General features: G+C 43.2%; 1 protein-coding gene across 2 annotated transcripts in view; it reads left to right on the forward strand.

Annotated features, from left to right (window-relative positions):
• The first annotated feature begins 4,008 nt into the window (after positions 1 to 4,008).
• LRRC32 (leucine rich repeat containing 32) overlaps positions 4,009 to 25,290 on the forward strand; it is a 30,363-nt gene continuing 9,081 nt past the window's right edge. Inside the window, exons 1-2 of one of the 2 annotated variants that reach the window (XM_069971948.1) lie at positions 4,009 to 4,134; positions 16,737 to 16,830. In XM_069971948.1, coding sequence (XP_069828049.1) covers positions 16,741 to 16,830 — 90 coding nt within the window. In that variant the 5' untranslated portion in view covers positions 4,009 to 4,134; positions 16,737 to 16,740. Of the gene's footprint in view, positions 4,135 to 15,682; positions 15,756 to 16,736; positions 16,831 to 25,290 lie in introns of those variants that run through there. The other variant, XM_069971949.1, reaches the window with a different exon arrangement.

Raw genomic sequence — 25,290 nt, forward strand, 5'->3', positions numbered from 1 at the left:
CGCACCGCCGGACGAATGTAAACCCGGCCTTACATAGCGACTTTTTCTCGACATTTGACACAGAGCTGGGAGAGAACACACTTAGCGTGCACCTCTGGGTGTGAACACTCAGATCCCGACCCATCAAAACTTTTGACATGGCAAATTGTTGTATTAAAAAAAAAATTGAAATTGAAATTTTTGAATAGTTGACCAAACCAAATGCTTCTTAGAAGACCCTATCATTGTAGATAACATCCACATACAGTGTTCAACCCTTACTTGACATTGGAAGACACCTAGATTAGGTTGGACCAGTCCCATTGACTAAGGGCCCTATTCCACCGGACGATTATCGTTCAGATTATCGTTAAATCGTTAGAATCTAAACGATAATCGTTCGTTTGAATAGCAGTTAACGATTAACGACCGAACGAGAAATCGTTGATCGCTTTATAAGACCTGGACCTATTTTTATCGTTGCTCATTCGCAAATCATTCGCATTGAATAAGATATTGTTCGGTCGTTCGCAATAGATACGAACGCAATAGCGAAGAAAAAACGATCGCAAATACGATCATAAGTAACGATTATCGTTCCATGGAAATGAGTGAACGTTTTCAGGTCTTTCGCAATAGCGGTCGTTTGAGATTGTTAATCGTTAACGATTATGCAAACGATAATCGTCCGGTGGAATAGGGCCCTAAATCCACCCCCACCACCAATCACTGGGCTTATTGCTCCTCCAATCATTTGGCTTTTACATATCATGTCTAAGGGCAACGTTGGTGTCCCGATAAGTTACCCAATCCAAGCGTCTCCCATAAATTCTTGCTCTTTATGCCTCATTGCATCTCATGTAACTTCCTCCCGTTGGTCACACATACCTTCCTAGATCTGTTTTCTGTTACCTTGTATGTTGCAGTCTTTTGTGACTAACCATAAGAATTCCAGAACTGATGGAAGCTCCAGCGTTCTCCACAGGGGAGCTGCTTATTTTTTGAAGGACAAGTTGTATTGAAAAACTTAAATTTTTTTAAAAAAAATTACATTTTTTTGTTTGATATGGGAAAAGTATTGAAAATATTTTATAAGTTTGGATCCGTACAGATTTGGTGATATACAGGTATTATACAGGTATGTTTGGTGAATTTTCAAGCTTTTATTGTAAACATTTTTGAACATTTGATGACTTTTTTTTATTACTTGTATAATACAGTGACCACTCACATCTGCAGTTTGTACTCATACTCATCACTCCATCCTATAGAGCCCAATAGCACAATCCTATAAGCTTGATCTCTCCATCCTATAGAGCCTGATAGCACCATCCTATAGAGCCTGATAGCACCATCCTATAGAGCCTAATCTCCCCATCCTATAGAGCCTGATCTCTCCATCCTATAGAGCCCAATAGCACCATCCTATAGAGCCTGATCTCTCCATCCTATAGAGCCTGATCTCTCCATCCTAGAGAGCCTGATCTCTCCATCCTAGAGAGCCTGATAGCACCATCCTAAAGAACCTGATCTGTAATAATATGTAGCCAGCGCTGCCACACATGTGACTGATTATAAGGAGATGAATAACATCAGGGAAAAGATCTCTATACAGAGAATACGATGAATGGGATAGATAGATAGATAGATAGATAGATAGATAGAAAGGTAGGAGATAGAAAGATAGATAGGAGATAGAAAGATAGATTGATAGATAGATAGATTGATAGATAGATAGATAGATAGATAGATAGAAGATAGATAGATATAGATAAATAGGAGATAGATAGATAGGAGATAGATAGATAGGAGATAGATAGATAGATAGATAGATAGATAGATAGGAGATAGATAGGAGATAGATAGATAGGAGATAGATAGATAGATAGATAGATAGATAGATAGATAGATAGATAGATAGGAGATAGATAGATAGATAGATAGATAGGAGATAGATAGATAGATAGATAGATAGATAGATAGGAGATAGATAGATAGATAGATAGATAGATAGATAGATAGGAGATAGATAGATAGAGAGGAGATAGATAGATAGATAGATAGATAGATAGGAGATAGATAGATAGATAGATAGATAGATAGATAGATAGGAGATAGATAGATAGATGACACATAGATAGGAGATAGATAGATAGATAGATAGATAGGAGATAGATAGATAGATATTAATAGATAGATAGGAGATAGAATAGATAGATAGATAGATAGATAGATAGGAGATAGATAGATAGATAGATAGATAGATAGGAGATAGATAGATAGATGATACATAGATAGGAGATAGATAGATAGATAGATAGATAGATAGATAGATAGATAGATAGATAGATAGATAGATAGGAGATAGATAGATAGGAGATAGATAGATAGGAGATAGATAGATAGAGAGATAGATAGATAGATAGATAGATAGGAGATAGATAGATAGATAGATAGATAGATAGATAGATAGATGGATAGATAGACACATTTCTGTAACAATACCCTCTATATGACACGTAGAGACTGTGTGGATGAGTTGTACTGCTATATCTGTAAGTATAAAACACGTATCATGCTCCTGCTGATTTGCAGTGTAATAAACCATCAGTGACAGCTGTGCATACACTGAGCCACCAGGGGGCAGCAGTAAGATAATATGCTATAAGGTCGGGGAGATTACAGACACCTAGCAGAATGCTGAGTACAGCTCTGGGTGTAGCTGTCACCTGAACATTTATCTGGACAGTCTTTCAGTTTTCTATCACACATGCACATTCAGCAGCAGAGCTGCAATCTCCCAGCTTTCCATCTGTTTACAGAGCTTAGTCTGGCCATGTTCACACAACGTGAAACACCGGCTGTTCAGTCATCCGGCTAGGTCACAGAACGGCCGGTGTTTGTGAAAATCATCCCAGTCGGTGCTACAGTACCAGCCGGATTACCTTTATTTGTGCTGAATTGGGATGTGAGTGCATCCGTGTGCGCCTGCATTCCAATTCACCATAGCCGACAATGGAGCGTGCGGCCTGAGCCAGGCTCTCCATTGTGTGACCTGGCAGGCTTGTGTGGCCGCTATTCAATGAATAGTGGTTGCACAAAACTGACATGTCAGTTTTTGTACGGCCAATAGGAATACCGGCCAGAGCGTATACCATGTGTATACACTCCGGCCGTGATTCAATAGGCGGCGCACAATGTAAGTTTCTTATTAATCACGGCCGCTGTTGCAAATCAGAAACAACAGGTGTGATTATTAGGAAACTTACGTTGTGTGAACACGGCCTTAGGCAGTATAGTCATCTGATGTCTCCCCTTCATTATACAAGATGAGGGGATGGTGTATATACATGTGTATTGACTCCTATCAATAACGAATAGCAGAATAATAAACGCAGCTCTGAAGTATGTAACAGATTGTAACTCAGGATTACAGTGACCCCACCAGATGAATAGTGAGTGCAGCTCTGGAGTATAATACAGGATGTAACTGAGGATAAGTAGTGTAATGTATGTACACAGTGACCCCACCAGCAGAATAGTGAGTGCAGCTCTGGGGTATAATACAGGATGGAACTCAGGATCAGTTATGTAATGTATGTACACAGTGACCTATCCAGCAGTATAGTGAGTACAGCTCTGGGGTATAATACAGGATGTAACTCAGGATCAGTTATGTAATGTATGTACACGGTGACCCAATCAGCAGAATAGTGAGTGCAGCTCTGAAGTATAAGACAGGATGTAACTCAGGATCAGTAGTGTAATGTATATGTACACAGTGAGTCCCCCTGCTCTGTGTATGGTATCTGGGTATGGTGCTGTATGACCCCCTGATATAATACTATGTACAGTCCTTAGCTTGTTCTCCTTATACCATTGAGCTGATGTGACATGTGAGGAGCAGCCCACTGAACACCACTAGCACTAAGACCCGGCTCCCTCCGCTGCCGCAGACATCACTGCAGGGTCCCATATAAGGATCGCAGGATATTTCCCTGTAAATGTCTTAGTTCCTGTTCAGTTTGGTGAAGTTTCCAGTGACGCTTCCCGCATAGGAACCGCAAGCTACAGTGATGTATGACCCCAAGGAAGTGTCAGAATCCTCATATCCTAGAGAGCCCAGGAGCCCAGCCGCCCCCCACTGCACATAAGGTAAGAGCCATCATATCCATAGAGAGGGGAGATGTAGCAGAGCTGAGGGGGTCAGGCTGGGGGGGGCTTACCTGGGGATGGAACTGACCTTATTATAGTGATGGGACCTGCTCAGCTCTGCTACATCTCACCTTATACTCAATAATAATAGGACAAGGAGCATGTACTCTGTTATTCCAGCTGGTCAGGCTTCTCTCCATTGATTCCCATGTTCTTGTGTATATATATATATATTGGGGTTGTACTCTTTTCCTGGAGAAACTTTCCCTCACATGTTGGCTGAGCAGATGCTTATACTCATTATCACTGCATATAGAGATGTAGCAGAGCCGACTGTGTGCTGTAAGTCTATGGGGCTGCAGGGATTGTACGGGGGATACATTACCGGATGATGAGGCAGAGATTTGTAATCAATCATTTTGCATAAAACCAAAGAGATAATGAATTTAGGCAAATAACAAACACAGCTCTGCTGCATCAGCATATTATTTATGGACAAAGGCAACCATTTAATCTATCTATCTCCTATCTATCTATTTTCTATCTATCTATCTTCTATCTATCTCCTATCTATCTATCTATCTATCTATCTCCTATGTATCTATCTATCTATCTATCTATCTATCTATCTATCTATCTATCTATCTCCTATCTATCTATCTATCTATCTCCTATCTATCTATCTATCTATCTATCTATCTATCTATCTATCTATCTATTATCTATCTATCTATCTATCTATCTCCTATCTATCTATCTATCTATCTCCTATCTATCTATCTATCTCCTATCTATCTATCTATCTATCTATCTATCTCCTATCTATCTATCTATCTATCTATCTATCTATCTATCTATCTATCTCCTATCTATCTATCTATCTATCTCCTATCTATCTATCTATCTATCTATCTATCTATCTATCTATCTCCTATCTATCTATCTATCTATCTATCTATCTATCTATCTCCTATCTATCTATCTATCTCCTATCTATCTATCTATCTATCTATCTATCTATCTATTATCTATCTATCTATCTATCTATCTATCTCCTATCTATCTATCTATCTATCTATCTATCTATCTCCTATCTATCTATCTCCTATCTATCTATCTATCTATCTCCTATCTATCTATCTATCTATCTATCTATCTATCTCCTATCTCCTATCTATCTATCTATCTATCTATCTATCTCCTATCTATCTATCTATCTATCTATCTATCTATCTATCTATCTATTATCTATCTCCTATCTATCTATCTATCTATCTATTATCTATCTCCTATCTATCTATCTATCTATCTCCTATCTATCTATCTATCTATCTATCTCCTATCTATCTATCTATCTATCTATCTATCTATCTATCTCCTATCTATCTATCTATCTATCTATCTATCTATCTATCTCCTATCTATCTATCTATCTATCTATCTATCTATCTATCTATCTCCTATCTATCTATCTATCTATCTATTCATCTATCTCCTATCTATCTATCTATCTATCTATCTATCTATCTATCTATCTATCTCCTATCTATCTATCTATCTATCTATCTATCTATCTATCTATCTCCTATCTATCTATCTATCTATCTATCTATCTATCTCCTATCTATCTATCTATCTATCTATCTATCTATCTATCTATCTCCTATCTATCTATCTATCTCCTATCTATCTATCTATCTATCTCCTATCTATCTATCTATCTATCTATCTATCTCCTATCTATCTATCTATCTATCTATCTATCTATCTATCTATCTCCTATCTATCTATCTATCTCCTATCTATCTATCTATCTATCTATCTATCTATTATCTATCTATCTATCTATCTATCTCCTATCTATCTATCTCCTATCTATCTATCTATCTATCTATCTATCTATCTATCTATCTATCTATCTATCTCCTATCTATCTATCTATCTCCTATCTATCTATCTATCTATCTATCTCCTATCTATCTATCTATCTATCTATCTATCTATCTATCTATCTATTATCTATCTATCTATCTATCTATCTATCTATCTATCTATCTATCTCCTATCTATCTATCTATCTATCTATCTATCTATCTATCTATCTATCTCCTATCTATCTATCTCCTATCTATCTATCTATCTATCTATCTATCTATCTCCTATCTATCTATCTATCTATCTATCTATCTATCTATCTATCTATCTCCTATCTCCTATCTCCTATCTCCTATCTATCTATCTATCTATCTATCTATCTATCTATCTATCTATCTATCTCCTATCTATCTATCTATCTATCTATCTATCTATCTATTATCTATCTCCTATCTATCTATCTATCTATCTCCCATCTATCTCCTATCTCCTATCTATCTATCTATCTATCTATCTATCTATCTATCTATCTATCTATCTATCTATCTCCTATCTATCTATCTATCTATCTATCTCTATCTATCTATCTATCTATCTCCTATCTATCTATCTATCTATCTATCTATCTATCTATCTATCTCCTATCTATCTATCTATCTATCTATTCATCTATCTCCTATCTATCTATCTATCTATCTATCTATCTATCTCCTATCTATCTATCTATCTATCTATCTATCTATCTATCTCCTATCTATCTATCTATGCTCTCCTCTCATCAGCTCTTCAGTCTTCTTAGTGGATGCTATATATTTGGTATTAGTCCTGCTGGGCCTTGTAGTTCTCCTGCAGCGCTGCCTCCCTGTAGGGTCTGGTAGTCTCCGTCTTACAGATATAACAATGTAACCATCTCAGCTGAGATAACAAACCCAGCAGGATAGAATGTAGCAGAGCTGGGGAGAAGATGGGGATCACAGAGATCTCATGGTCCATGGAGACTGCACAGGACTCTTCTCCAGATACCCCTCCTCAGTCACTCTCTGTATATACTGTATACAGCCCTGTACACTTCCACCAGGCTGGGATATCTTATAGCTGCTGCCAGTGCCCTGTGCAGTCTCATTGTATTAGCCAGAGAGTCTACTGCTTGGAACATTTGGCTACAGTGAAACAACTGTCAGCTGGGAGCAGGACTAGCTATGTACAATGTATCAGTCTGGAGCTCACAGAGCATTGTCTACACTGGATACAGCTGAGAGCAGGACTAGCTATGTACAATGTATCAGTCTGGAGCTCACAGAGCATTGTCTACACTGGATACAGCTGTGAGCAGGACTAGCTATGTACAATGTATCAGTCTGGAGCTCACAGAGCATTGTCTACACTGGATACAGCTGAGAGCAGGACTAGCTATGTACAATGTATCAGTCTGGAGCTCACAGAGCATTGTCTACACTGGATACAGCTGAGAGCAGGACTAACTATATACAATGTATCAGTCTGGGGTCCAGGCTATAGAGCTCACAGAGCATTGTCTACACTGTATACAGCTGAGAGCAGGACTACCTATGTACAATGTATCAGTCTGGAGTCCAGGCTGTAGAGCTCACAGAGCATTGTCTACACTGGATACAGCTGAGAGCAGGACTAACTATATACAATGTATCAGTCTGGGGTCCAGGCTGTAGAGCTCACAGAGCATTGTCTACACTGGATACAGCTGAGAGCAGGACTAGCTATGTACAATGTATCAGTCTGGGCTCCAGGCTGTAGAGCTCACAGAGCATTGTCTACACTGGATACAGCTGAGAGCAGGACTAACTATATACAATGTATCAGTCTGGGGTCCAGGCTGTAGAGCTCACAGAGCATTGTCTACACTGGATACAACTGAGAGCAGGACTAGCTATGTACAATGTATCAGTCTGGAGCTCACAGAGCATTGTCTACACTGGATACAGCTGAGAGCAGGACTAGCTATGTACAATGTATCAGTCTGGGGCTCACAGAGCATTGTCTACACTGGATATAATTGTATCACTTCTCAGCTGAAATGTCTCCTTAAATGGATCTTCAATAAGTAATACTTCTAATATCTGACCTAACCCTTTGTGTATTTATTACCAATAACAAGGTCCTAGAATTGGGATCGGGTCCTAGAAATGTCTGATCTGGGATCTGATACTATTAGGTGGGGGTTCAGGGTCTGATACTATTAGGTGGGGGTTCAGGGTCTGATACTATTAGGTGGGGGTACAGGGTCTGATACTATTCGGTTGGGGTTCGGGGTCTGATACTATTAGGTGGGGGTTAGGGGTCTGATACTATTAGGTTGGGGTTCGGGGTCTGATACTATTAGGTGGGGGTTCAGGGTCTGATACTATTAGGTTGGGGTTCAGGGTCTGATACTATTAGGTTGGGGTTCGGGGTCTGATACTATTAGGTTGGGGTTAGGGGTCTGATACTTTTAGGTGGGGGTTAGGGGTCTGATACTATTAGGTTGGGGTTAGGGGTCTGATACTATTAGGTTGGGGTTTGTAGTCTGATACTATTAGGTTGGGGTTCGGGGTCTGATACTATTAGGTTGGGGTTCGGGGTCTGATACTATTAGGTTGGGGTTCGGGGTCTGATACTATTAGGTTGGGGTTCGGGGTCTGATACTATTAGGTTGGGGTTCGGGGTCTGAACCTTCCCGTTTGTTATCAGTAACCAATAGTAATTACATATAAATAGATAATAATAAATATTGATAGGAAGAATTCCAGTATTTGCCAGGTCTGTTCTGCTGATGTTCCCCCAGATACATGACCCCCTTCCCTATACAGCGACTGGATCCACTTGGCACTAAACTCTGTATAGTCTAATGGATTATCACTTTAAGCCCCTCATAGGAGTGTGGACGTCCCTGCTCACAATCCTCAGGCCACATCATCTGCTTCCTGCAAGGAACCAGGAATCCCAAAAAGTGTTACCAGGAAGGAAAGACAGAAGCTAGAATGTTCTGAGAACCCAAGGTCAGGACTGGCAGAATACTTGTAGTGAGGGTCAATAGGGACAAGGACAGGGCAGGCCAAATACTTATAGTGAGGGTCAATCGGGACAGGGCAGGCCAAATACTTATAGTGAGGGTCAATAGGGACAGGGCAGGCCAAATACTTGTAGTGAGGGTCAATAGGGACAAGGACAGGGCAGACAGAATACTTGTAGTGAGGGTCAATAGGGACAGGGCAGGCCAAATACTTGTAGTGAGGGTCAAAAGGGACAAGGACAGGGCAGGCCAAATACTTGTAGTGAAGGTCAAAAGGGACAAGGACAGGGCAGGCCAAATACTTGTAGTGAGGGTCAAAAGGGACAAGGACAGGGCAAGCCAAATACTTGTAGTGAAGGTCAAAAGGGACAAGGACAGGGCAGGCCAAATACTTGTAGTGAAGGTCAAAAGGGACAAGGACAGGGCAGGCCAAATACTTGTAGTGAGGGTCAATAGGGACAAGGACAGGGCAGGCAGAATACTTGTAGTGAGGGTCAAAAGGGACAGGGCAGGTAGAATACTTGTAGTGTGGGTCAATAGGGACAGGGCAGGCAGAATACTTGTAGTGAGGGTCAATAGGGACAAGGACAGGGCAGGCAGAATACTTGTAGTGAGGGTCAATAGGGACAAGGACAGGGCAGGCAGAATACTTGTAGTGAGGGTAAATAGGGACAGGAACAGGGCAGGCAGAATACATGCAGTGTGGGTCTATAGGGACAGGAACAGGGCAGGCAAACAATTTAAGTCAATAGTGACTTAAGTATGGGATAGCTGATATCTCCAGCCATAGACATTCAGTGAGCACTTTAAAGGCCCTATTCCACGGAACGATTATCGTTTATAAACTCGCTCCAACGACCGCTCATTAACGATCACTAAACAATTTTTTTAGCAAACGATAACACATAACACACGGACCGATTATCGTTAAGGAGCGGTCGTTGGAGAGAGTTTATGAACGATAATCGTTCCGTGGAATAGGACCTTAAGAGGCTGAGCAGTGTGTGCACCATTATAGTAAGATGGTAGAGGTGTCAGCAGGACATGGATGTATATGCAGGTGGTGTCCTATAAGGGACTAGAGGATCAGCGCCCCCCCCCCCCTTCCCCAGAGAGACAGAGAGCAAAGGTACATGGATCAGGGTCACAGAGACAAGAGATCAAAGCTACAGAGATCAGGGGAACAAGAACTGAGGTCAGAGATACAGAGATCAGGGGAACAAGAACTGAGATCAGAGATACAGAGATCAGGGAAACAAGAACTGAGATCAGAGATACAGAGATCAGGGAAACAAGAACTGAGATCAGAGATACAGAGATCAGGGAAACAAGAACTGAGATCAGAGATACAGAGATCAGGGAAACAAGAACTGAGATCAGAGATACAGAGATCAATGGAACAAGAACTGAGGTCAAAGATACAGAGATCAGGGGAACAAGAACTGAGGTCAGAGATACAGAGATCAGGGGAACAAGAACTGAGCTTAGAGATACACAGATCAGGGGAACAAGAACTGAGGTCAGAGATCAGGGGAACAAGAACTGAGGTCAGAGATCAGGGGAACAAGAACTGAGGTCAGAGATCAGGGGAACAAGAACTGAGGTCAGAGATATAGGGATCAATGGAACAAGAACTGAGGTCAGAGATATCGGGATCAATGGAACAAGAACTGAGGTCAAAGATACAGAGATCAGGGGAACAAGAACTGAGCTTAGAGATACAGAGATCAGGGGAACAAGAACTGAGCTTAGAGATACAGAGATCAGGGGAACAAGAACTGAGATCAGAGATCAGGGGAACAAGAACTGAGGTCAGAGATCAGGGGAACAAGAACTGAGCTCAGAGATACAGAGATCAGGGGAACAAGAACTGAGGTCAGAGATACAGAGATCAGGGGAACAAGAACTGAGGTCAGAGATACAGAGATCAGGGGAACAAGAACTGAGCTTAGAGATACAGAGATCAGGGGAACAAGAACTGAGATCAGAGATCAGGGGAACAATAACTGAGCTCAGAGATCAGGGGAACAAGAACTGAGCTCAGAGATACAGAGATCAGGGGAACAAGAACTGGGCTTAGAGATACAGAGATCAGGGGAACAAGAACTGAGGTCAGAGATACAGAGATCAGGGGAACAAGAACTGGGCTTAGAGATACAGAGATCAGGGGAACAAGAACTGAGGTCAGAGATACAGAGATCAGGGGAACAAGAACTGGGCTCAGAGATACAGAGATCAGGGGAACAAGAACTGAGGTCAGAGATACAGAGATCAGGGGAACAAGAACTGGGCTCAGAGATACAGAGATCAGGGGAACAAGAACTGAGATCAGAGATCAGGGGAACAAGAACTGAGGTCAGAGATACAGAGATCAGGGGAACAAGAACTGAGCTCAAAGATACAGAGATCAGGGGAACAAGAACTGAGGTCAGAGATACAGAGATCAGGGGAACAAGAACTGGGCTCAGAGATACAGAGATCAGGGGAACAAGAACTGAGATCAGAGATACAGAGAACAGGGGAACAAGAACTGAGGTCAGAGATCAGGGAAACAAGAACTGAGGTCAGAGATATGGGGACCAGGGCACATAGATAAATATATAGGGATGAATGTACAAAGATATAGGGATCAGAGAACAAACATCAGGGCAAACAACAAGGGATCAGGGCACAGACGTATAGGGATCACAGCACAGGGTTATAAGGATCCAGCGATACAGAGAGCAGAATATAAAGACCAAAGATCACAACAACAAGAAGAGAAAGACAGGAGAGATACAAGAAATCCGAGACATGGAGATTACAGAGACCAAAGTTCAGAGATAAAGGAGCAGAGTTACTATAGTGCAGAGTTCAATCCAGTTTAGCTGATCTGCTGGGCAGCTGCGAATCAATAATTATAAATTAAGGCTCTATTACACAGAACGATTATCGGCCGTATCTGTCCCGTCTATAGGTCTATGTCCTGTCTATAGGTATCTGTCCTGTCTATAGGCATCTGTCCCGTCTATCGGTGTCTGTCCCGTCTATCGGTATCTGTCCCGTCTATCGGTGTCTGTCCCGTCTATCGGTATCTGTCCTGTCTATAGGCATCTGTCCTGTCTATAGGCATCTCTCCCGTCTATCGGTGTCTGTCCCGTCTATCGGTATCTGTCCCGTCTATCGGTATCTGTCCCGTCTATCGGTATCTGTCCCGTCTATCGGTATCTGTCCTGTCTATAGGTATCTGTCCTGTCTATAGGCATCTCTCCCGTCTATCGGTGTCTGTCCTGTCTATCGGTATCTGTCCCGTCTATAGGTGTCTGTCCCGTCTATCGGTGTCTGTCCCGTCTATCGGTATCTGTCCCGTCTTTAGGTATCTGTCCCATCTATCGGTGTCTGTCCCATCTATCGGTGTCTGTCCCATCTATAGGCATCTGTCCCATCTATAGGTATCGGTCCAGTCTATAGACATCTGTCCCGTCTATAGGTATCTGTCCCATCTATAGACATCAGTCCCTTCTATTAGTATCTGTCCAGTGTATAGGTATCTGTCCCGTCTATAGGTATCTGTCCCGTCTATAGGCATCAGTCCCTTCTATGAGTATCTGTCCAGTCTATAGGTATCTGTCCCGTCTATAGGTCTCTGTCTCGATTATCGGTCTCTGTCCCGTCTATAGGTATGTGTCCCATCTATAGATATCTGTCCTGTCTATAGGTCTCTGTCCCATATATAGGCATCAGTCCCATCTATAGGTATCTGTCCCATCTATAGGCATCAGTCCCTTCTATTAGTATCTGTCCCATCATTGTTCCGGTGAGTACAGCATGGCTGCAATAACAAGGACGTGCCGCCAGACACTGCTGTTATTGTCATAGATCATCACTATTAATATAGAAATGGTATTATCCGGCCCTCGGCTTCCCACCTTCAGATTTCCGGAAAAACAAGTTTCATTCCCCGACTGTTGGAAATTTCGCTAAAACGATTCCTTTAAGACGTTTATTTTTGTGGAGGAGAGAAGCAGAACACACCTGTCTCTCACCCCGCCTGCCCTGCCCCTGCCAAGTGCCATAAAACAGCTGCAGGTGTCTGGTCCTGTCCACAGGTTTTACTATGTGTACGACTGGGGGATCTACCATGGGAAAGCCATACTGGCCAGGACTCCCCTGTCGGGACTTGACTCTGGGTGGAGAGGTCACGTAGCCTATTCTTTACTAAGACAATAGCTGATCCTGGAGTCGATGTCATTTTTCTGAGAATATTGAATCTTTTTTTTATATATTGAGATATTTCCAGTTACTATAGGAGGGATCACTTGTTCATGACGTCCATCAAGAGCGTCCCTCTCTGGAGGACTCCAGCCCTTACACAAACAGCAAGCTGATTTCAATGGACATCTTGTAATGCTTCATTTGACCAGTGGTGGCGCTGTAGGGAAAACAAACCCTTGCTTCCCCTGAATTTCCCCTGAAACCCCCTTCATGGTACACGGCTGTTCCTCATCACCTCCATTCTTGGGGCTGTTTGCCAGTAGTACTCACACAGTTACTTCCTTTCCCTTACTTTTCTGGCCATTTACAGCACCTACTCCTCTCTGCTATGCCATGATATAGTTCTGTAAAATGTGCACTGGACTGAACAGGATGGCAATGGGCTAGGGGAACAGTACACAGTACAGTACTAGATGGCATGTGGAGATATGAAAGAGTTACTGATGCACTTGGTTTGCCAGGTGCTATGGTTACACTAAGCACTGAACTGTTGCTAATGAGAAGCTAAAGGGAGGGGGAGATTACATTGCAGCACTGGACACATACAGCAGTAGGTACATTGGTATTTACACAAGGAACAGCTGTCCTGAGCTGTATGAGAAGGAAGCCTTGATTTACCTTTGAGCAGGCAGACTGGCTACACAGAGCTAAGAGCATACATGCTAAGCCCAATCCCCCACTTCCTGTATCTTGTCCTGCTCTGTTACTAGAGACAGATTTTCTGCAACAACAAGCAATGGACGGCAAACGGCACAGACGCAGAGTGGCCAAAACTTTGGAGCTGTTTCTGGGGTAAGATTTACGAAAATCTTAGGAAACACAACGGCTATGACATGGCGAGGAGTAGTTTAAACAACAGTGACCATTTAATCCTAAGGGAGTTGTTAAAATTTCCAACCTTCCATAGACATCAGTGTAGTGATTCATGCTATAGGGGGTCAGGTAGGTGATCTGGAGGGGGGGGGCATGCTCCCCATTTATTATACCACTGCTATAGTAATATATATGCAACATTCTGAGCTACATTCCAATGATATGAGTCACTTCCCTGGTGAATTCATTGTCTTTAATTAACCCAATGTCACCTGGAAAACACCTGAAATATAGAGGAAGTCATCTGTGAAACCGGATCAGGTCACAGGTAACATGATGGGAACAATAATGTACCTCGTGACTGGTAGTAATACTAATAATAGTGCCGTTGTTTATATAGCGTCCCTGTCCCCATTAGGACTCACTATTTATCTGTATGTTTTGGAGTTTGGGAAGAAGTCTTGCAAGGAGTTTGTATGTTCTTCTTAAGTTGCCATTAAGACGAATTGAACCCAGGACCCCAGCCCTGCAAGGTAACTGTGTTAATCATCTATTTTGAGGGGTCCTGGATCTAATTGAGGAGAGTCTTACAGGCTTTCCTCAATTAGTCTTTACATGGGAAAAGTATGCAAATTAGTTCATCTCTAGTGTCACCTATAGGCAGCTAGCCTGTAAGTTAGTGTGGAGCCCTCAAAAAAAAGTCTCACTACCTATAAGAAAGTAACAGGTTTTAATTCCTATAGGGGGCACTAGCAAGACAAAAAACTTTTGATCTTGGAAAAAGTTGTTATTTTGTAACAACTGTTGGAATATCAGATGCAAGATTACGGAAATGTCACAGTACATGTGATTGTACATGTGCAGCTATAAGGGTTGGCAGTTGTTTTAGAAAGTATTGGGAGGCTTCCCTCTGAAAGCTTAGATAGCTGGAAACTGAATACAGAATATGTATAAACCAACATTTTATGGGATATTAAGGCAATAGGAGCTCAGATGGGGAACACCCTATAGATATTACATGCTGGAAATGAATTATTTTCATTTTTGGGGTAAGGTGAGACCCCATGGCGGTCCCCATTTCTAAGATTATGACTGTTCTGAGCAGATAGGGGTTTACTTTTACCCATAGAATACAAGAATGCTGCTGTCAGTGCTTGTAGGGATTCTCTGGGATCTCCACAGTATTATCTGCTAGTAAAGGGACCAGTTTGCTAGTGTCTTAATGTATAATATGATGTATTATGTGGCTTCATGGTGGAGGTTACCAGCCTGACTCATGAGACGTAGACTTTACCTCCTTATACATTTCCTTGAGTCCTTTTTTTCTTATGACTGAAACTAAAAGCTATTTGAAAACAGGAAACTTCCTTGTTAGAGCGAAGAAGAAGGCAAACATCACAATGCCTCTGGATACAATGCCTCTGGATGGAATGCTGGAGGAAATGCTCGCTCTTCTGGGCTCCGGGGCTGTGAGGCGCTGATAAACACATTTCACTTAGAAGACATCTCCCCACCAGACCGGGGGACCTGACTCTGCTTCCTGGGGGGCAGGTTCAAAGGGCACATAGTGAGGACTACTGACCGCCTATGACAGGGGGCATTCTGGGGGATACAGCTGGTGTGTCTGGAGACAGTGGCAATGATTGGAGAGGTAAGAAAGGGCTAGTGAAAGTAAATAGATAGATAGATAGATAGATAGATAGATAGGAGATAGATAGATACAAAATAATATTGTAGTGCAGCACTCCTTTATCGAAAAAAGTCCTGGTGCCAACCAGTAAGCACCCTTGTGACCATAGGTGCCAGGGTATACAATAAAGAAGAAAACTGTGGCACTCAGAGTAAAGTGAAAAATTAGTGGTTTATTTAACCGCGGTTTTTGGGCGAATAAACCACTCATTTTTCACTTTACTCTGAGTGCCACAGTTTTCTTCTATATTAGATAGATAGATAATAGAAAGATAGATAGATAGATATGAGATAGATAGATAGATAGATAGATAGGAGATAGATAGATAGATAGATAGATAGATAGATAGATAGGAGATAGATAGGAGATAGATGATAGATATATAGATAGATAGGAGATAGATGATAGATAGATAGATAGATAGATAGATAGGAGATAGATAGATAGGAGATAGATAGGAGATAGATAGATAGATAGATAGATAGGAGATAGATGATAGATAGATAGGAGATAGATGATAGATAGATAGATAGATAGATAGATAGATAGATAGATAGATAGATAGATAGATAGATGATAGATAGATAGATAGATAGATAGATATGAGATAGATAGATGATAGATAGATAAATAGATTGATAGATAATTAACCCTTGGCTTGCTGTGTGTCTGTCCCCTGGTGTTACACACATTGGAGCCGCCTCCTTCCATGTTTCTCCCTGGAATTTTCTCTAAGCAAAAACAAACAATGTGACTTCCTTCTCCCAGGACGTCTGTATAGAAGATCCCGGAGGATACATGCAGCATTCGTCTTTTATAGGGATGTTATACACGGCCATCATATCTTCTACACCAGCAGTCTCTGACCTGTAATACTCCAGCTGTGGACAACTACAACTCCCATCATCTCCGACCTCAATGCTCCTTCTTTTCTCTTCACAGAGCCATGCTCCTTTACCTGCCACTACTACTGATGATGGTGAATGACGGCTCGTCCACGTACCGCGCCGATGAGAGGCCACCCTGTGTGATAGCGGTATGACCTTACACCTTACTGTTTGTAATGTTTGTTATACAGCATTGTTTGCCATGTCACACGTGTTACTCCCAGGATCAGTGCTCTCTCCGCCTGGTTACAAGACTGGGGTCTGTACACTGGATATAGAAGCCCACTACTACAACAAGTCGGGGAGAGCAGTGAGCAGGGGAGGAAAAAGCTCCAGCTAGTGATCAGTGGGGATCTGCATGTGGTAACTAGGGGAGGCAGGTGGTGTTAAGTTGGGCGAGATGGAGTGTACCGCTGAGGCACTTGCCATGGTGGGCAGCAGTGGTATGTGCCCACCCCTAGATACCCCTGGATGTACTGACACTCACACTCTGGTTCAGGATAGAAAGCCACAAAATGGGTCCTGGCCTCTGGGCCAGGTCCTGGAGAAAGTCCTCAGCAGACTGTCTCTTGGATTCAGTCTTTCCCACAGAACAGTCTTTCCCACTGAACCAGAACACACCCAACTAACCCCAACCCCAACATATATGTATATATATATATTTATATATATATATATATATATATATATATTATATATATATATATATATACACATATCTTCAGGGGGGAACTAAGTGGGCAGGGCAAACTAGGAAACTGATTTAGGGTGCCTTCACACACACCGGATCGGCAGCGGATTTCACACTGTGAATTCGCAGCAAAATCTGCTGCGAATCCAGTGCCCGTTCATCCCAATGGGAATACATACTCGCTGCGAGTATGTATGTTAACCCCCCACCGGCCGGAGCATACATCACCTCCTCCCTGGCTTGCTTCGGGGGTTCCCGGTGTCTGCTTGTCCCGCTTAGCCAATAAGTGGGCTGCCCCATCGCAGCCACTGATTGGCTGAGCGGGACATCCATCCAAGAACCCCCGAAGCAAGCTGAAGCGGGGAGGAGGTGATGTATGCTCCGGCCGGTGGGGGGGTTAACATACATACTCGCAGCAGGATGTCAGTCCCGCTGCGAGTATGTATTCTCGTTGGGATGAACGGGCACTGGATCAGCAGATTTTGCTGCAAATTCGCAGCATGAAATCCACTGCGGATCCGGTGTGTGTGAAGGCGCCCTTATAATACGTTACAGAAACACAGCAGAGTTCCCAGCCCAAGGATTGGTGTACAACAAAACACCTGGCAGTGGCACACATGATAGAAAACACACAACGCAATACAGTTTACAGTTAACCTTTTGGTCTAGCTTCCTCCAACCGTGCTACATATGCTTTATGATACAGTGACACCTGGTGGTGGGAGCAGCATACTACAGCCTTCAACCACAAACCCTAGACATACAATGGTACCGACCTACATAAGCTGCTACAAAGCAGTGGACACCAGCTCTGGGACACTTCATGAACACCCAGACCAACCAATCCAAACTTTTGCCATGTCTACGAAAAATGTCAACATTTTTTTTTTAAGTTACATTAACACTTTAAAAAAGGGAGAGAAAATCAACTGGTGGTAAAAAGTTATATAGATTTGTAAACTACTTTTATTTAAAAATTATTTTCCAGTCTTCCAGTACCTATGAGCTGCTGTATGTCCTGCAGGAAGTGGTGTATTCTTTCCAGTCTGACAAAGTGCTCTCTGCTGCCACCTCTGTCCATGTCAGGAACTGTCCAGAGCAGGAGAGGCTTTCTATGGGGATTTGCTGCTGCTGTAAACAGTTCCTGACATGGACAGAGGTGGCAGCAGAGAGCACTGTGTCAGACTAAAGAGAAGAATACATTGTAGCAGAGCTGTGCAGAAGGGATTACATGGATCTCATGGTACATGAAGTCCTTTCGCCAGATAACATCAACAGTCACTGTCTGTATATACTGTATACAGCTCTGCCTCTTTCTGTCTGTCTCTCCCTCTCACTCACAGAGCATGCCCACTACACTCATAGATGTCAATTACCAGTTCTCTGATCTGTTCTACAGTCCTTCCGCTTGTTGGGTGTCCAGTTTATCCCACATGAACCATCTTGCTAATAAAACGCTGTTTTTCATGAGATCAGTCGTTCCCTAAACAGATGTACATTTCATCTTTGTAAGGGAGTAAAAAAACAGCCCATAAACTGTGTAAACAGCTCAGGACGTGCGATGGGAATGGGGACCAGACGGACTGAAAGAGAATCTTGGCACTGTACAACGTCCAGGAAGATGAGCTCTACTCAGTGCTTACTGCTGTCTCTCAGCCCCGCATCTGTCAGCAGTGTGACTCCTGCCTATCTAGTCTCCCACAGCATAGTGGAGAAATCATTAAGCTAATATAACTAACCTTTCTTGGCTTATCTGGAGTATCCTTCTGACAGCACTCAGTTAAAGAGACAGGTGTCCAAATCTTGTACTGCCTTTAGACTTCACTATAAAATAAGGTAGCACCATCTAGAGGTCACTAAAAAATAAGGTAGCGCCATCTAGAGGTCACTTTAAAATAAGGTAGTGCTCTCTTGAGGTCACTATAAAATAAGGTAGTGCTCTCTAGAGGCCACTTTAAAGTAGGGAAGCGCCCTCTAGAGGTCACTTTAAGGTAAATTAGTGCCCTTTAGAGTTCACATTTAAATAAGGTAGCGCCCTCTATAAGTCACTATAAAATAAGGTAGCGCCCTCTAGGGGTCACTACAAAATAAGCTAGAGCCCTCTCGGGGTCACTATAAAGTAAGGTAGCGCCCTCTAGAGGTCACTATAAAATAATCTAGCGCCCTCTAGGGGTCACTATAAAGTAAGGTAGCGCCCTCTAGCGGTCACTATAAAATAAGCTAGCGCCCTCTAGGGGTCACTATAAAGTAAGGTAGCGCCCTCTAAAGGTTACTATAAAGTAAGGTAGCGCCCTCTAGCAGTCACTATAAAATAAGGTGGCGCCCTCTAGAGGTCAATATAAAATAAGGTAGCGCTGTCTGGCGGTCACTAAAAAAAAAAGCTAGCGCCCTCTAGAGTTACTATAAAGTTAAGTAGCGCCCTCTTGAGGTTACTGTAAAGTAAGGTAGCGCCCTCTAGAGGTTACTATAAAGTTAAGTAGCCCCCTCTAGCGGTCACTATAAAATAAGCTAGCGCCCTAGAGGTTACTATAAAGTAAGGTAGCGCCCTCTAGAGGTCACTTTAAAAACAAGACTCAGAAAAGGTCAAATAAAATAAAATATTAGTTTGAGGACTACCACCCAAATTTTGGAGAGATTTTCCTGTATAAGAATACTTAGCATCTGAACACTGCCACCTAGTGTACAATTATGGTTATTACAGGGGGAATTTTCCGATAATATCTGGATACCGGGGAATTATCACACATAAATCAATGTTTCACAGCAGATTGAATGCATTACATAGAGACTATTTACAGCCGCACATTCTCCGAGGACCACAAGGGAATTCCTCACACATATCCCACATTGAGGGTCTCTCTCCCTCCGTACAGTATCGCATTGTATCTGTTTATCTCTGGAGAAATATTTCAGTGGAAACTGATAAGTATCTGATCCATGACAAGAGGATTAGGGAAGCAGTAAAAATGAATTAATACCAAACACTGAACCCCTCCTGTAAGCAGAAAAGGCTTCACATTCATAAATTACCAGGAAAACCGACATAGAACAACATCTGGTGCTGATTGTATTCTCTGCGCTGCAATCCATGGACTGTGCTGCTAAACATTGCTCAATACCTTACTATATAAATCATATCTAAAATTAATATCGCACTGACCTAAAGTTATATCCACATACCCCATAGTGAGATCTGACAACTGGGGGAAAAGGGAATTCTGCCATACAAAGGAAAATCACTGTCACCATACAAGCTCATCCAGCTTATCATAAGCCAAACTGAGTATCCTAGCTCCACTAGTAGTATCTTCCAATAATATAGCCCCCTATGTGAAGGAGAATGTGCTATATTACTACCCCAAGATACAAGAATATAACTATAATACTGCCCCTATATACAGGAATATACCTACTATAATACTGCTCCTATATACAGGAATATAACTACTATAATACTGCTCCTATATACAGGAATATAACTACTATAATACTGCTCCTATATACAGGAATATAACTACTATAATACTATCCCCTATATACAAGAATATAACTACTATAATACTACCCCCTATATACAAGAATATAACTACTATAATACTGCTCCTATATACAAGAATATAACTACTATAATACTGCTCCTATATACAAGAATATAACTACTATAACACTGCTCCTATATATAAGAATATAACTGCTATAATACTACCCCCTATATACAAGAATATAACTACTATAATACTGCTCCTATATACAAGAATATAACTACTATAATACTGCTCCCTATATACAAGAATATAACTACTATAATACTACCCCCTATATACAGGGATATAACTACTATAATGTGATAACGGGAGAAGAGAGAGACTGGGGCACTCACCGATATTCCAAGCGAAAATCTTTAATCCGATAGATCCATGGTGGAGGGAGGACAGATGGGATGGCGGGCGCCTATACCCCGGAACGACGTTTCACGCCCACTCGGCGCTTCTTCCTGCCGGGAAGGTACCTTCCCGGCAGGAAGAAGGTACCTTCCCGGCAGGAAGAAGCGCCGAGTGGGCGGGAAACGTCGTTCCGGGGTATAGGCGCCCGCCATCCCATCTGTCCTCCCTCCACCATGGATCTATCGGATTAAAGACTTTCGCTTGGAATATCGGTGAGTGCCCCAGTCTCTCTCTTCTCCCGTTATCACATTGCTTACTCTTACGCTTTAGTCTGGGAGCACCACAAGTACAAGCATATCAGGTTGGGTCCTTCATTATACGTCCTTTATTGCTAGCATTGCTGACAGTGCCGACTGCACTCTACTGCCATATAACTACTATAATACTACCCCCCTATATACAAGAATATAACTACTATAATAGTGCTCCTATATACAGGAATATAACTACTATAATACTGCTCCTCCTATATACAGGAATATAACTACTATAATAGTGCTCCTATATACAGGAATATAACTACTATAATACTGCTCCTATATACAGGAATATAACTACTATAATACTGCCCCTATATACAAGGATATAACTACTATAATACTGCTCCTATATACAGGAATATAACTACTATAATGCGGTTCAGGGAAGAAACAGAGTGCTGCACCTCACACCTATGGCTGATACTAGTGCCGCTAGGCTAAATAAAAAACACATCAGAATTTTGTGTATGAATTGATCAAGCCATACTGCCCCATGTACCTCGTGCCGGTATCTGATACACATGGGTCCCTACACTAAGTCCACACCGTGCCAGTCAGTGGCCACCAACCCCGCAGGCGTGCACAGCCAGGGAACAGGGGCCATGGGACAGCCCTGCGACCCCCATGCCACAGGACCAGACCCAAAAACACCACACCAGAACCCGGCCAGCACCGCCGGCGGAGAAGGTCGCCCCCAAGCAGCACAAGTCTGGATAAGGTATTGCGCTCACCATAGCTGCAGCAAACAGAATGGGAAAAAACAGGAGGGATTAAAACCATGTGCACTCAGGTGTCTCCTGCTAATTGCGGTCATGTGGGTCTCACCAGGAGGAGTGCAATACCCCATTCTGTGAGTGCAGCAATGGTAAGTGTAATACCATATCCATACTTGTGTCGTTTGGGGGCAGCCTTCCCCGCCGGTGGTGCTGGCTGGGTTTTGGTGGGGCTTTTTGGGTCTGGTCCTGTGACATTGGGGTTGCAGGGCCGTTCCATGGCCTCCCTTCCCTGCACGTGCACGCTTTGCGGGGTTGGCGGTCGCTGACCGACACGGTGTGGAGTTAGCGTAGGGACCCGTGTGGACCAGAGGACCTGCGCGGTGGTACACGGGGCAATATGGCTTGATCAATTCATATACAGACACTCTGGTGTTGATTTTTAATATAGGCCTAGCGGCATTAGTATCAGCCATAGATGGGATGTGCAGCAGTTCCATTCTCTCCAGTTCGTGTCATTACTACTATAATACTGCTCCTATATACAGGAATATAACTACTATAATACTGCCCCCTATATACCAGAATATAACTACTATAATACTGCCCCCTATATACAGGAATATAACTACTATAATACTGCTCCTATATACAAGAATATAACTACTATAATACTGCTCCTATATACAAGAATATATCCACTATAATACTGCCCCTATATACAAGAATATAACTACTATAATACTGCTCCCTATATACAAGAATATAACTACTATAATACTGCCCCCTATACAGGGGCGTAGCTAATGTCTCCTGGGCCCTGGTGCGAGAGGCCAACTTGGGCCCCCCCCCTCCTTTCACGACCAAGTGATGCTATTGTTGTGTGTGTGTGTGTGTGTGTATATATATATATATATATATATATATATATATATATATATATATATACACAGTGGTGCCTTGGATTATGAGCATAATTCGTTCCAGGACCGTGCTTGTAATCCAAATCCACTCTTAAACCAAAGCAAATTTTCCTATAAGAAATCATGTAAATGCAGACAGTTGGTTCCACACCCCAAATATATTTATTATTCTGTACTGTACAGTAATGGAGAGGATGGGAAACAAAAGGGCTGACAGAGACTGCAGGGAGCATGAAGGAATGAGCAGGGCAGATGTGGGCACATACATGCAGCACTCTCTGTCCGGGGAGAGAGGGGTTACAGCTATGGAGAGATTACCCCCCCCCACACACAGTCCTGTCCCCTGATGTAAGCCCAAGCCTGAAGGGGATCTGCTATGATTTGGAAGGTGTTTAGAGTACAGTGCTGTAGACCCCGCTATGCAGGCCATGCCCCTTCTCCACTCGCGCTCCCACCCAATACAGGAAGTTCCTAAACCAAAGCAATGCTCTTAAACCAAGTCACAATTTTGAAAAACTGTGAGCTCTTAAACCAAAACGCTCTTAAACGAAGTTACTCTTAAACCAAGGTACCACTGTATATATATATATATATATATATATATATATATATATATATATATATACACACACACACACACACCAAGACAGATATTACCTATTACCGCCATACTGTTACCGACCAAATCCTGTATACTGAGACCAATATTACCAGTAATACCAGTATATAGGGAGGAAACATTACCGCCACACCACTACCATCACCACCATATTGTTACTGACCAAATCCAGTACACTAAATCACCTCATCCAGTCATATAGAGGTGGCCCCAGCTCTACACAGGTTCTATACACCATATACATTACTGTGCAGTTATATCAGGTGACTCACAGGAGACGTCTTTTCTGATCGGAGTTCTTCCCTTTTCATCTTCTTCTCCATCCGTCCTGGGCCGTTATGAGAACTTCTCCGAGCCACGAATCCACAGAATCTGCCAGACAGACATATTAGGCTCCACACTCTGACACCATCTCCATCTCTCTACACATCTGTACTGTCCCCTTTACACCCTCATTTAGTGGGTAGCCTGACTCTATGTGACCTCCTAATATATGCCCCCCTCTGTGTATTCCCTCTCCCCCTATGTTGCCCCCCCAAATAGATGGCCCCCTCTACCCCCTCCCTTATAGATGGCCCCCTCTACCCCCTCCCTTATAGATGGCCCCCTCTCTCCTCACCCTCCCTTATGGATGGTCCCCTCTCCCCCCACCCTCCCCTTATGAATGGCCCCCTCTCCCCCCACCCTCCCTTATAGATGGTCCCCTTCCCCCCCCTCCCTTATAGATGGTCCCCTTTCCCCCCTCCCTTATAGATGGTCCCCTTTCCCCCCCTTTATAGATGGTCCCCTTCCTCCCTCCCTTATAGATGGTCCCCTTCCCCCCCCCCCCACCCTCATAGATGGCCCCTCTTTCCCCCCCACCCTCATAGATGGCCCCTCTTTCCCCCCCACCCTCATAGATGGCCCCCTCCTTCCCCCCACCCTCATAGATGGCCCCCCTCTTTCATCCCACCCTCATAGATGGCCCCCCTCTTTCCCCCCACCCTCATAAATGCCCCCCCTCTTTCCCCCCACCCTCATAAATGCCCCCCTCCTTCCCCCCCACCCTCATAGATGCCCCCCTCCTTCCCCCCCACCCTCATAGATGGCCCCCCTCTTTCATCCCACCCTCATAGATGGCCCCCCTCTTTCCCCCCACCCTCATAGATGCCCCCCTCTTTCCCCCCCATCCTCATAGATGCCCCCCCCTCCTTCCCCCCCACCCTCATAGATGGCCCCCTCCTTTCCCCCCACCCTCATAGATGGCCCCCTCCTTTCCCCCCACCCTCATAGATGCCCCCCCTCCTTCCCCCCCACCCTCATAGATGCCCCCCCTCCTTTCCCCCCACCCTCATAGATGCCCCCCCCTCCTTCCCCCCCCACCCTCATAGATGCCCCCCCTCCTTCCCCCCCACCCTCATAGATGCCCCCCCTCCTTCCCCCCCACCCTCATAGATGCCCCCCTCCTTCCCCCCCACCC

Source organism: Dendropsophus ebraccatus, chromosome 5 (assembly GCF_027789765.1).
Source record: "Dendropsophus ebraccatus isolate aDenEbr1 chromosome 5, aDenEbr1.pat, whole genome shotgun sequence".
Classification (NCBI taxonomy): domain Eukaryota; kingdom Metazoa; phylum Chordata; class Amphibia; order Anura; family Hylidae; genus Dendropsophus; species Dendropsophus ebraccatus.